Below are 12,280 nucleotides of genomic sequence, written 5' to 3'. Positions count from 1 at the left end.
TGGCACTGCCACAACCTTGATGAACCATGGGCCATCTCACAGTAATCCTGGCAGATGATTCACAAGAAACTGGCTACTCCTTGTGACTAATTAATTTGAGAGCTAGAAAGCTCACTACATTTCAAAGGGACCTCTCTTAGGGAACAAGAGACCAACAAAGAAAGCCTCTAGAAGAAAAAAGAACTGGTGATTCTCCTTGCAGGCTACCACCCTACTTGCAAAATGTCCTTCCATACATATATATGGTTGAACATATATGTGGCAGGGAAGAGGTTAAAAGTTGCCCAGGCTGACATGCTCTGTATTTCTTTGACAGCTTTTTCTCTGCACTATTTACTATTGATTAAATAATCTCTATCAGATATGAAGCCTCTTGTTATTGGCACAGCCTATAAATTATTCAGAAGTTATATAAATTCTTATGGCGGGCATGAATTTTTAAACCCTTATTTGGCACTGGGCCAGGAGCTCTGTATTTTTTCTTCCCCTCTTGCCTGCAAGAAAATGTGCATGTGTTAGATTTCTGTTTTCTAAACGACAATTTTAACTCGAGTTTGCATGTTTGAATGGATATTGTATTTGATTGCTGGTTACATTTGGGCATGAACAGGTTGGGGCTTTTGGGGAAAAGAGGTAGTAAGAGATTATGCTGCTGTGCTCTGTACCTTTGATTAATTTGGGATGAAAGGTGTTTTGAGCAGTACCTTCATGGTGTATAGTCATGGATGCCAAGGCACTGCAGTATCCATCCTGTAGGGGCACATGATATGGAATGGATTTAGCTAGAGGGATCCTCAGCACAGGATGGGCAGAGCTGAGACAACACTCATCAGGTCACTGCTGCAATTCTGTTAGTGACTTTACACTTCAGGGCTTTCTTCTTCAGAGCTAAGTGGCCTTTGGTGTAACAACCAGGGCCCAGACACACACAACACTGCCTATCAAAGTCTGAAAGAGAAGTCAGGCATGACAATGTACTGTGGCTCTGAAGCAACATCCCACAGAATTACTCATGTCAGAGAATTGCTCCACTATGGGCTTGCTTTTCCCCATGCCCAGCATCATGGCCTGGATGGTATCCAAGCACACATGTCAGGCAGTGAGCAGAGAATACAGTCAGGCTTTTGGGCAGTGCTTATTAAGACTTTGTTGCACAGGGTGCAGCATTAATCCCCACCAGCAGCTCTGCAGGCCCTGCTTTGTGTCAGGCTTGGTGTTCCTCTTGTGAGTGAGTGGTCACACCCGCCGCTCCTACCACTGACTGGATTTGTTCCGGCTACACATGCTAGTCATTCCAGACAGTCCTAAAACAAGTCAACAGCAGAAGAAAAGGGAGTCAAAGTAGCTGGTTACAAATATTTTCCTTAGTCTAATCAAGTCACAGGTAGAATGCTATTCTGCCTTCCAATCATGTTTTATTTTCTTTCCCTGTACCACAGCACTTGACATCCCACAGCTTCGCTCCCAAGGTGCACATCTACCATAAAATTAATTTTCAGTGCTGAGCCTTTAGAGCCACTCTGACTTTCTGAACTCTCCCTCTACTTTAGAGAGGTTTCCCTGCAGATGGATTGAATGACAAAGTCTTGGCCTACCACTAAGAAGAACACACAGAACATTTTTTAAATCTTTTTGCATCTTCTGGCATCTCACAATAAGTTTTCAACACAAATAAACAGAATTACAGGAAAACCCTGCAGGAGAGGACAGGCAGCACAAAGGCCTCTGCAGACACCACCAGAGCTGTAAGTCCTTGACTGCTGCTGCCACCTGATTTTGTATGAGCCAGAAACGTGAGCTGTGCACAGCTAGGAGGACATTTTAATTTTCTTATCTGGCTCATTGTGATGCACCTTCATCTCTGAAATCAGGAGGTGGTGTGTTGTGTACATTGAAATGAGATTTGGGCACTTGCCCAGTGATAGCATTGTACTGATGAAAGATGAGAAAGGCACTTATATTTGAAAAAGGTACTGAGGAATGCATGGCACACTTCAGAGCACAATTGTCTGGTGTCCACTCCTTTCAAAACAGATTCTTGCCTAAAATGCTGATCAAACTGGATGACAGAGATGTAAAAAAATGCTGCCACAAAATTTGAAATCTTAAATGTGAAGATTTGAAAATCATTCAACATAAATCCACACATATATACACAAATATCTGTATCCATCTTGACATAGAAATTTACAGATATATATACACAGACATCAATGGAAAGTGAATCAAGAAATATCAGTATTACCATCTGAAAGAAAAGTGCATGGAGTGATTGTAGTATGTATTTTCTTTTCTATTTTATTTCTACTCCCCACCAAGCCCCTGACAGCTGAAACTAAACAGTTAATCAAATGAGATCAAAACAGATAATGCCACCCCTGTTGGGAGTTCTGCAACAGAACTGTATCAGTCAGCTCAATCCCCTCTGGAGAGGGAAGCTCCATCTCCTGTGGACTGTCTGATGGCCCTTAGCTTGCCAAGCTAACAGCTCCTCCAATAGGGGACAACTGCTTTTCCATGATCCAAAGAAAAGCTGAATGTATTCCATAAAACACAGTAAATAAAACTTTGCGTAGGGTCAGCTCAAGAAAGACCTTTTCTATACGGGGCACAGAGAAAAAAGGATCATCCTCCCCAGGTTCATACAGCTCATCTGCAATGCAAAAATCACCCAAGGAGTGTGTCCCTCCAGTGTATATTACAGAACACACCAAAATTTTGTTATTATCTGTTACTGCCTTGCTCCTTCTCTTAATACATGCCCCATCCTGGAAGTGTTCAACATCAGCTTGGGTGAGGCTCTAAGCAACTTGGTCTTAATTAAAGGGAAGGGGTGGAACTGGATGCTTTAAGGTCCCTTCCAACCCAATCCATTCTGCGATGATTCTATGATTTGTATTTCCCTAAAATTCCTGATTGTCTGCGTTTCCTTAGTCAAACTGAGTGGTGCACACACAAGTTTTGGTAGCCCACTGATCATTCCCCATGCCAGGCTACTTTGATTAATTTTGATCTTTAAAAAAGAGAGGATGAACCCCCATCCTGGCTCTTTTTTCTATTGACATTATATGATGGGAGAGATGGAGGCATTGATTGTCTGTAGCTATTTCTAAATTATCTATTACTGTGGACTCCCAATCTTGCTTGAAGGCCATCAGTGTGATCATACAACAAATATGAAATAATTCAACTGTCAGTAATATTGCTCATTTAGCCAACACAATATATATCTGAGGCTGTATGTCACTTAGAGAGAGCCACAGTGCCCCCTGTTTTCCCCCCCACACCTAGATGTGTAGTCCACAGTCTTACTAAATAAGACAACTCAAAATGATGGATAAAGAGATGGAATAATAGATTTCATAGCTATTCCCACCTCTCTAACTATCTTGGCAAAAAGAACCATACCAAAATAAACAGAAAAAGACTACTTGGCTAACACACGTATGCTAACAGATTTTTGTTATTATTTTTAAAAAATCATTCTCAGTCTTAAATAAACTGTGGAAAAAGGATTTGATTCATGGTCGCATTAGGAATCTACTCAACCAAAGCCCCTTGTCACAAATTAAATCACAAACTAAAAGTCAAACATGATTTGTGAAATTAACAGTTATCGAGGAAATGCTCCCCAGTGCTGCATTGTGATTAGTCTCTGGCTTCTGAAATATCACCCATAATTCATGAGCTTCTCTGAAACCATGCCACTGCTGCTAGTGCTGGGATGGCATGCATGATGGAAAGGTGCTGCCACAACCCCAGAGCAATCCCTTTCCTGATGCTGGTGAGAACCAGAGGTCACTGTGTCTTATTATTTGGGAAGGTCCACGCAGACACATTCTCAGCCCCCACGCACTTGTAACACCTCACCCCTCTGCAGGCACTCTCTTCCACCTCTCAGATTTATCAAAGGCCACAGCTGTTTCTAATTTTGAACATGGAGGCTTGGCAGAAGCTCTGCATTGTGCCCTTTCTTTAAAATAGCGACTAATAAAAAATGAAACTTAATTAACAGTCATTTGTTCTTTCAGAGTCAGTGTCTTTCAGCAGAGGGATTTGGTGCCTTTGCAGGGGGATGCAGACAGCTTAATCTTACAGGCAGAGGAACTACAGCACAAAGCAGACTTAGTGATTGTTCAAGGCTAAACGGTCATTGGCAAAGCACGCTTTGGAGCCCAACATTTTTTAGAAGCCAGGATATCCAGACATAGCTTAAAGATATGGGATGCTTTCCTTTTCAAGGTGATTTTCATCATGAAGATGTTGTCCTGCCAATAAATGCAGTATTTTTTAAAAAATAATAGAGTAACACCATTCCCACTGCTTTGAGTGTGAAATATTTTTCACAGGAGCAAAACAGCCCCCAATTCTTATGGGGTAAAGAAGGAAAGCTCAGTTTTTGGCTTTACAGGCATTCAGATCAAGAAGAAAGCTTCAGCACCTCTACAGCCCATCCCCTTGTGGCCTTTCTTCTGCATGTATTCTTACATTACCACCACTGCCATCATCAGCTGTTTGCTCTTTTCATGCAGGAGTGTGTACTTGTGTGTGTGTACCTAGGGTTACACAACACAGAAACCAACATACCAAGAACATTTCCTCTCTTTTAAGCAAAAAAGGGCTCTCCTCCCCGCTTTCACCTTAATACAGAGAAAATATCTTCTGCCTCTCTTTTAGGAAATTAAGGGAGAATGTACTCCCTGTAAAGCCTGATTTCCCTTTGCTGCCTGTCTGCACACAGAGCAGATCTGGGCCTCTGTCTCATCTGTGGCAAACAGGGCTTCATGGAGCCATGACCATTTGTGCCACTGAGGACTGAGCATTCAGCATGCAGCTCTGAAAACATCTGAGCCAGCCTCCACCCAGTGCCTGCACAAGCTCTTTCTGGCAACTGCATTCCACCTCGGATGGCAGGCTCTGCCCCAAAGGAGGAGGGGGAAGCCAAGGGAAATTACTGCCTGCTCTACTAAGCTAACCCTTAGGCAGAGAGGCCTCGCTCCTCAGAAGAGGAATTCATTGCTCCAGTATCAAGACTGGATGAATAGTCCATGAGGGACTGTTACCTCCATTCAACACACTTTCTTTGGATAAACAGTCATTCCCTTCTTGTGTTGAGACACTAAAAAGAGGTCACCAGTGGATGGTGGCTTTTAAAAACTGTTTAATCTTTTTTAACCACTCTCTTCTACCTGTAATAACCTGTTAAAAAGCTGGAAATAGCAGAGTTCCCTACTGGGTCACCCTTTTCTATTTGGAGAACATTGATTTTTGTCCTGTTGCGCCATGATTAATGTGGCCTGTTTGTTTGATAACAGATACAACGTATTTAGTGCCCTAAATCAAGCTAAAGTGATTGTCTATGGACAACATCCCTGTCTGGCACTGGTAATGATCTGGAGAAAAAAAAGTCTTACAAAAAAAAGCTTTGCTATGCAACTGCCACTGCAGAACCATCAGGGGCCTATAGTGGCCTTTAAAACCAAAATCTGTTGCTGATGGGACAAATTTAAAACACCTTTAGTGAGAGTTGAGGGTTTCAATGAAAACTGTTAGACAAAGGAGGTTATCCAAATTATCCACTCTAAGTCTGTTACAGCTTTGATTCAAAATGGTTCCAGATCTTACAGGTACAAGGGAAGTAGTGGAATCTTAATTCCTGGAAGTGTTCAAAAAACATGTGGATGTGGCACTTGGGGACATGATTTAGTGGTGAACATGGCAGCAGTAGGTTAATGGTCAGACAATGATAAAATTTCATTAATGATTCTATGATTCTGTGAAAGTACAGAAATTAACATTGGAAAAGCCAGGGAAATAATGAGTGTTCATTCCTCATCCAAATACCAAATATTGCCCAGACACCAGCAGAGGGTGAAAACACAACTAGTTCCATTCTTTCAGAAACGTACCAAGTTCCAAAACCCCTCCCTTCTTCCCTCCTTCCCTTCCCCTTCCTCTGGCAAAAGCCAGTAATACCTACAAATATTTTTTATTTTCGTAAACATCATGCAGCTTTAAAACATGGGGATGTTCTATCAACTTCAGGATGGCTATTTCCCGCTCCACCTGGAAGAAACAAAAAGAAATAGAGAAGATTAGAAGCTTGGTCTTAGAATACATTAGGTATTGTCACACATTTTCTTCCCATTTATCCATTTTCCACTCCTCCTCATATGCAGAGGATATGGAAAATTGTAACAATGTATCTTATTTAGCACTTACATAATTTAAGAAAAATTCAATTTATTCAGCCTCAGCACTCCCTGCCTTGCAGAACCGAAAACCAGCAAAATTTCAAGGTTGAAAGAAAAGTCCCAAATCTACCAAAGAAAATTAGCTGTGGGAGTTACATGAGCATTCAAGGCTGCTCCTGCCTCACAATCCAAAACCAGTGACATATTCTCAAAGTACAGAAACTCGAAGATGTCATGTAGGGCTCTCCTGACCTCCCACAGCCACAGGTGAGGCTGCTCTACAAACTGCATTCTTAATTAATGCTAGAAACTCCCTATCCTGAAGAACTTGCCATGCATGTGGGGGAGAAGATATACAGCAGTGTGATTTTATAACTCCAGAACTGAGGTGCAGAAAGGGAAAGAAATATAAGAAGTGACATAAGAAGTCCAAGGCAGAACAAGAAATTAAACCAGATTACTGGAGAGACAGTGCTTGGAGCCTTAAGCGCAAGACTGCGCTTTCCCTCAATTCCCAGGCTGCCCAAGTGTGGCTACTTCCAAGAGCAGCTTTCAGTGCTGAGTTAACAAGTTGTGACTAAGTCCCTGTAATTAGTGCAAGCCCTGTTCTCACCCAAAATTCCTATCATGACCACTAAGGGTATTCATTAGAGATGGAGTCAGTGCAATTCCTCAGCTGTTAGCAAAATCGCTCTGCTGCTCGAAACCACACTGTAACTGCTCTGATTTGACCTAGGCTAAGTTGAAGGGAGTTAATGTAGCACTGTGGAGACTCTGGGTATGTGAAATAAACTCTGCAACAAGATGCAGTGAATGCATTGCACAGTCGGGCATGCCAAATTTCAAGGAATCCACAAAGGCAGGAAAAAGACATAAAGAAGCAAACAAGGACAACCAGGTAGCATTTTTTCCAGTCCTTTAAATAACTGATTGTCCCAGAGCTGCTATACTGACAGATAAACCATGAACAAACTACAAAACCATCCCTTAATGTCTTCCCTGCAGAGATCAGATGAGTAATTAGGAACTTGCCCTAGTGCACCTTTAGTTCTTGATGTCCTTTAACTTCCTGAGAGAACATCCTGTGCTGAACACAGACAACTCCACCTGAATGCCAGTAAGATCCTCTGCAGGAAAGTAGAAATTGGTAGTTTGCAACACCGTGCAGAGGAGGATTCCCCAGCATGTTGGTTATCACCCCAGATCTCTCTTCCTCTACAGCATCACATAAAAACAGCAAAGGCAACTTTTGCACTGCATCATCCTTAGCCTTCTTCACATACAGGATGGAAGAAAGTATATTTGTACATGTGCCAATCTCAGTCTTTCAAAGACACTTATTCCTCTCTGCAGAGTCAAAAGCCATCTGAGAGATTCCACTTCCACACTTGGGATCTCTGAAAATAGCTTCTTCAGAGAAGTGGGGAATGCAGTTAAACATGTATGTACACAGTTCAGCACTGCTAGGAATTCAGTGATAACCAGTGCTTGATGGTGACAGGTCTGTGGGTGTTAACTTACTCATGACCAGCACTCTGATGAAAGCTAATTATACAAACAGGAAGCAAAAGCTGGGTAGATTTCAACTGTTCACCTATTTCACCCCAGACCCAGGGGGTAGCTAGCATATTCCATTTTTGCCTCCTCTTCAAAAAGACCTGTTACTCTTTTCTCTTACAAGATATGCACTGATATTTGCAGAGGGCTTGTTCAACGCTATAACTGATAAAAGTTAGATTTGCTTCAAAAATGAGGAAAAACAAGACAGAAGAAGCACCCACTCTCACGGCACTCTCCCAATAGTACTGAGATTCACCATCAGCAGCATGTACTGCAGCTGCTCAGAAACTGCAACTCCAACGAAGTTCCTTTTGGATGGGGAAGTACAGGTATTTCATGGGGAATGTGACCAGTGCACTGGCTGTGACAAGGATAATCCAATCCCAGTGTTCCTGTGAAAAATAAAATTTCCTACAGATGAGCTGTGTAACTGTATTGGTGTTTCATTTCAGAGAAACCTCTTGGTTGGTTCAGTGGCAATGCAAGTTCAGATCAAGTGAGTGATGGATGGCAGCATCCAGTCAGGGTCCTGCTTGGTTACTGTCCTAAAGCATGAGAAGAGGCAGTGACAGGCTACCACTTGGAGGAGGGAATTCAGCTACAGCAATGTTTGGTAAAAGACAGCCAGAATAGAAAGGCAGTATCTATTTATGACCTATAGATTTACTCTAGGAACCAAGTGAAAAGAATTAACCCAAGTTGCTTTCTTTTTCCATCATAAGTATGTGAGTGTAAAAGGTTTTATGCATATTAATTCCTGGGAACTAAATCCTAGGAGGAAATACAGTTTTGGAGGTCTCAATTTCAAGCCAGGTATGTCGAGAGCATCTGTCTTGATGTGCCTGGCAGCATTTGACTGCAGTGTTTTTAGTTCAGTGCTGTGTTGTCTGCACCAGTCAGCTCTCCACAGACTGCTACCTCTTCTATCTGTAAACCAAGGACAAAACTGATCCACTTATCTCAAGTGAGATGTTTTATGAAGGAAAAATGTCATCACTCTACTTCTTGTAGTCCAGGACTTTGACCCATGTAGAGGCTCAAGACGCTAATGGTTGTATTACTTTAGGATCTAGAGATTCCAGGTTCTCTAAACAGCAGTCTGATAAAGCTCATCCTCAAAAAACCTCACAGCAGTGTCCTGCCTCTTTCTTCTTTTAAAGCAAAACAAGAGTTCAGAGAAATTTACAACAGACCACCTTCTCAGAATTAGTGCTGCAGTCAGTACTGATGGGTGACTTCCCTGGATCCTGTTAATTTTTTATATGCCTACAAAGAAGGCAGTAATTGATGCAGGCTGGACACAGACTGTAGATCTCAATAGCAATGTCACTGATGCATGGCTCAGGAGGACCTAGGAGCCATCATGTCACTAGGAAAGGAGAGGTATCTGAGCTCATTGGCAAAATAAGAGAGGCCTGAAATAGCATGCAGCTTTGCCCTCTGCCCCAGAGCTTTGCCAGCCCCTGGCGTGGCTTTTTTTGCGCAGCCCTGTGTTTGCAAGCCATGGAATCCTGTCCAGCTCCGAGCTGGCAAGGACAGGGGAGAGGAGAAACCCTGCAGGGGTGTTTGCTTTAATGCACATGCAATTATCAGAAAGCAGGGCAAGCTCAGAATAGCCTGTCTAGGGAGGCTTAGAGCCTGTGATAAACAGGAAACATGGAGAAACATTTGCCTAATGGTTAAAAGAGAAAGGAATAAAGCAAAGCTTTTCTGATACATGAACGCGGGGTCACATCACAGGATCCCAACTAAAGCCAGGGTTGTCTCATTCCGTGGTGGGCTACTGACTGCCTTGAGTCTGGGAGAAAGAGCTGTGAAAGGCTGTGCAGGGCAAAAGGAGATGCATTGGTAATGTGTAGCTGTGCAGGTGCCATGCAGGTGCCAATTAGAGGTTCTAAAAATCTGTGCAGGAGGTTGATTTGACAGGATGCTCCAGTGATTCAGCTAATGACAAAGTGCAACACGGGGCCCGTAGAGGAATCATGCAATACTTTGCATCGCTCTCCTCCATCTCTACTTCACTGTCATACTCCCCCAGAGGAAATCACATCTCTCTGGTTTAAGCCCATCTTGTCAGAAAACTTGCACTGGCAACAAGTGCTCTGGTGTCTTGCCTTTTGAGTCAGGCACACAGGGTGTTAATTCAGTAAGAAGGCAAGGAGGGCAGGTCAAAGGAGCCTGATAGTTTGTCTCGTGAAGAAGGAAAGTTTCCTTTTCTCTTGCATTCATTAGCTCAGTAACTATTGGGTCACTCATGACCCATCTGCTCCTTGAAAAATGAGGCTCCCAGCTGTTTCATTTTACCAGGCTGTGTTTTATCTACCAAACCTGTGCAAGCACTGTGCAACAACCATTGTTGCAGTTTCTCAAAGTACCCCTACAGGCAAAAGGCTGGGGAACAGCAGATCACATTTCTCCTTGGAAGCTTTGAAGCTCACCAGCAGCACACCAGAAAGCCCTCTCTTTCTCCACTAGTATCAGTAGCTCCCATATGGCTCAAAACCCTGGCTTGAGAAGGAATTCCAGAGCTGCCGAAATGGTGAAGGGCAGCAAAGCCCTGCAGGATGCCAACATGTTATGCTGTTCTTCCTACTCACAGAGCAAAATGGTGCAGGGAGGGAAGGTGTGGTAAGTTTTCTTGTGAAAATCAAGCTCTCTAATGTTGACCCTACTTTGAGGTAACTAATGAAATACTTTTCAGAACTCATGGCTGTCCCTCAGTTAGGAGAAACTCATCCAGGACATGACCTTTTCTGAATTCAGAATTCTCTACACTCAGAATGAACTTCAAAGGATGCAGAGATTTGGCTGCTTATCCAACTCCTCAGGCTAGAACTCAGGTTGGAAACCTTGTACCAGAGTAACTACTTTCTCTAATGTCTGGCCTGCTGTGCAGTAATTTGCATTTCCATGATGAGGGCACAGAAAGCAGAGTAAATCACTCTGGTATTTCACTGAGTTGAAGTGGCAAAACCAAAGGCCACTTCATAGGAAGAAACTAATATTAGGTTCTCTGAAAAGTCAGTGTTCCTGCCATAGCAGAAATATCACAGCAAAATACCTGAGTTTTTATTAATTTGGTACTTATGCTTTCATGTTGTGTGGGAGTGAAAGTTAAAAATGGTGAAAATGCCTGGCTTTGGTGAAGACTGTCTAGGTCACCTGTCCACTCTTGCCCATAATGACAGAAATAGGCTACTCCTGAAATCGGAAGAGAACAGCATTAAAGCATAAATGGCTTTATACAACAAGTAACTGCAGGCCCATTAAGCCCTGTAGGGTCATCACTGCTGTGATGGGACATCATTCCTCCAAACAGATTAAGCCATTACCAGATCTAAGCAATACCAAAACATCTAATGCATTATATCAGTTGCATCCACAATTTCTATGGAAGCATAAATAGAATTGAAGTGGAAAAAATATCAGGGTTTAAATGATTAAAGTATCTTCCTCTGCAGCTCTGAATTTGGCTGATTTTTTGTTTAAAATGGCCTTTCATTACCTTTATCCAAAACTTATTCGGTAGTCCATTATGAATGCAAATGGAGGACCATGAAAGTTGTGCATCTGTGGGGAGTTTTTCTTGCTACTATTGTAGCCATTAACCTCACATTTCTGAATATACTGAGCCAGATTCAAAATGCATTGAAGTCAACAAAAGACATCAACTGACTTAAGTGGGATTTGAATCAGACCTTCTAATGATCATTAAGTGGTATCTGGAAGAAATCTTCTACTGTACAATTATGACTAATTAAATGTTTTAACATGAATTCAGGTTTTCTGTTAAGTACTAGCAATTGCAAGAAGATTTACAAAAAGTAGATAAAGAGGGGGAAAACTAGACTTAGATCTCCATAGAATCAGACAGCTAGACAATGCTTTACAAAACAAAACAAACAGACAAAATTACTGGAAAGCTAAGCAATTCCTCATTTTACTGAAGGCTCTATCATGGGGTCATTCCACCACAATTTTTGTTTGTATGTGTGCTTTTCAAAGCTATTTCCCCATAAATGAAAATGAAAATAGGTATGTGTGAGAAGCAAGTGAGATGCATACTTGATTTTAAAATTTGCATGTGCAGACTTCTATACCATGAAGCTTTGGGAGGGAAATTTACTTTCCACAAACTAGTCTTATACCAAAATGTCAGTTTCTGCTTGTCTTTTTCCATAGTCCCTTCAAACTATTAAACTATTAAACAACTATTAAAGCTCCACTGAATTTCAAAATTTAGCATAAAATCTGAGAGTACGAAGTTCACTGGACAGATACTGTGTTGATTTTCTTGGAAATCCTTTCTGCTGTTGCCAATGCACCTCCACAACAGGATTCATGGCCTGGCCTGACACATAGATTCCAAGGTCTTGAAGGGACAGACCCTACAGGTTATCCAGCCATGGAAAATCCTACCCAGGAAGGTCATGGTTTAACTCTGTAGTTAACACCTGCCGTGCTCCTCAGGGCTCTGCCATCAGCTCCCGAGTAAACATGGCACTTTGACTTATCTGCAGCGTATG

At 42.2% G+C, this 12,280-nt stretch overlaps 1 protein-coding gene across 13 annotated transcripts in view; it reads right to left on the bottom strand.

Moving 5' to 3' along the window:
- Positions 1–12,280, bottom strand: part of BRSK2 (BR serine/threonine kinase 2) — a 311,333-nt gene that overhangs the window by 97,316 nt on the left and 201,737 nt on the right. For all 13 annotated transcript variants that reach the window (XM_074543289.1, XM_074543290.1, XM_074543291.1 and 10 more), the window contains exon 3: positions 5,981–6,066. In XM_074543289.1, the coding sequence (XP_074399390.1) occupies positions 5,981–6,066 (86 nt within the window). The remainder of the gene's footprint in view (positions 1–5,980; positions 6,067–12,280) is intronic.

This window comes from Zonotrichia albicollis, chromosome 6 (assembly GCF_047830755.1).
Source record: "Zonotrichia albicollis isolate bZonAlb1 chromosome 6, bZonAlb1.hap1, whole genome shotgun sequence".
Classification (NCBI taxonomy): Eukaryota; Metazoa; Chordata; class Aves; order Passeriformes; family Passerellidae; genus Zonotrichia; species Zonotrichia albicollis.
This window is presented reverse-complemented; position numbering and strand designations above follow the sequence as displayed.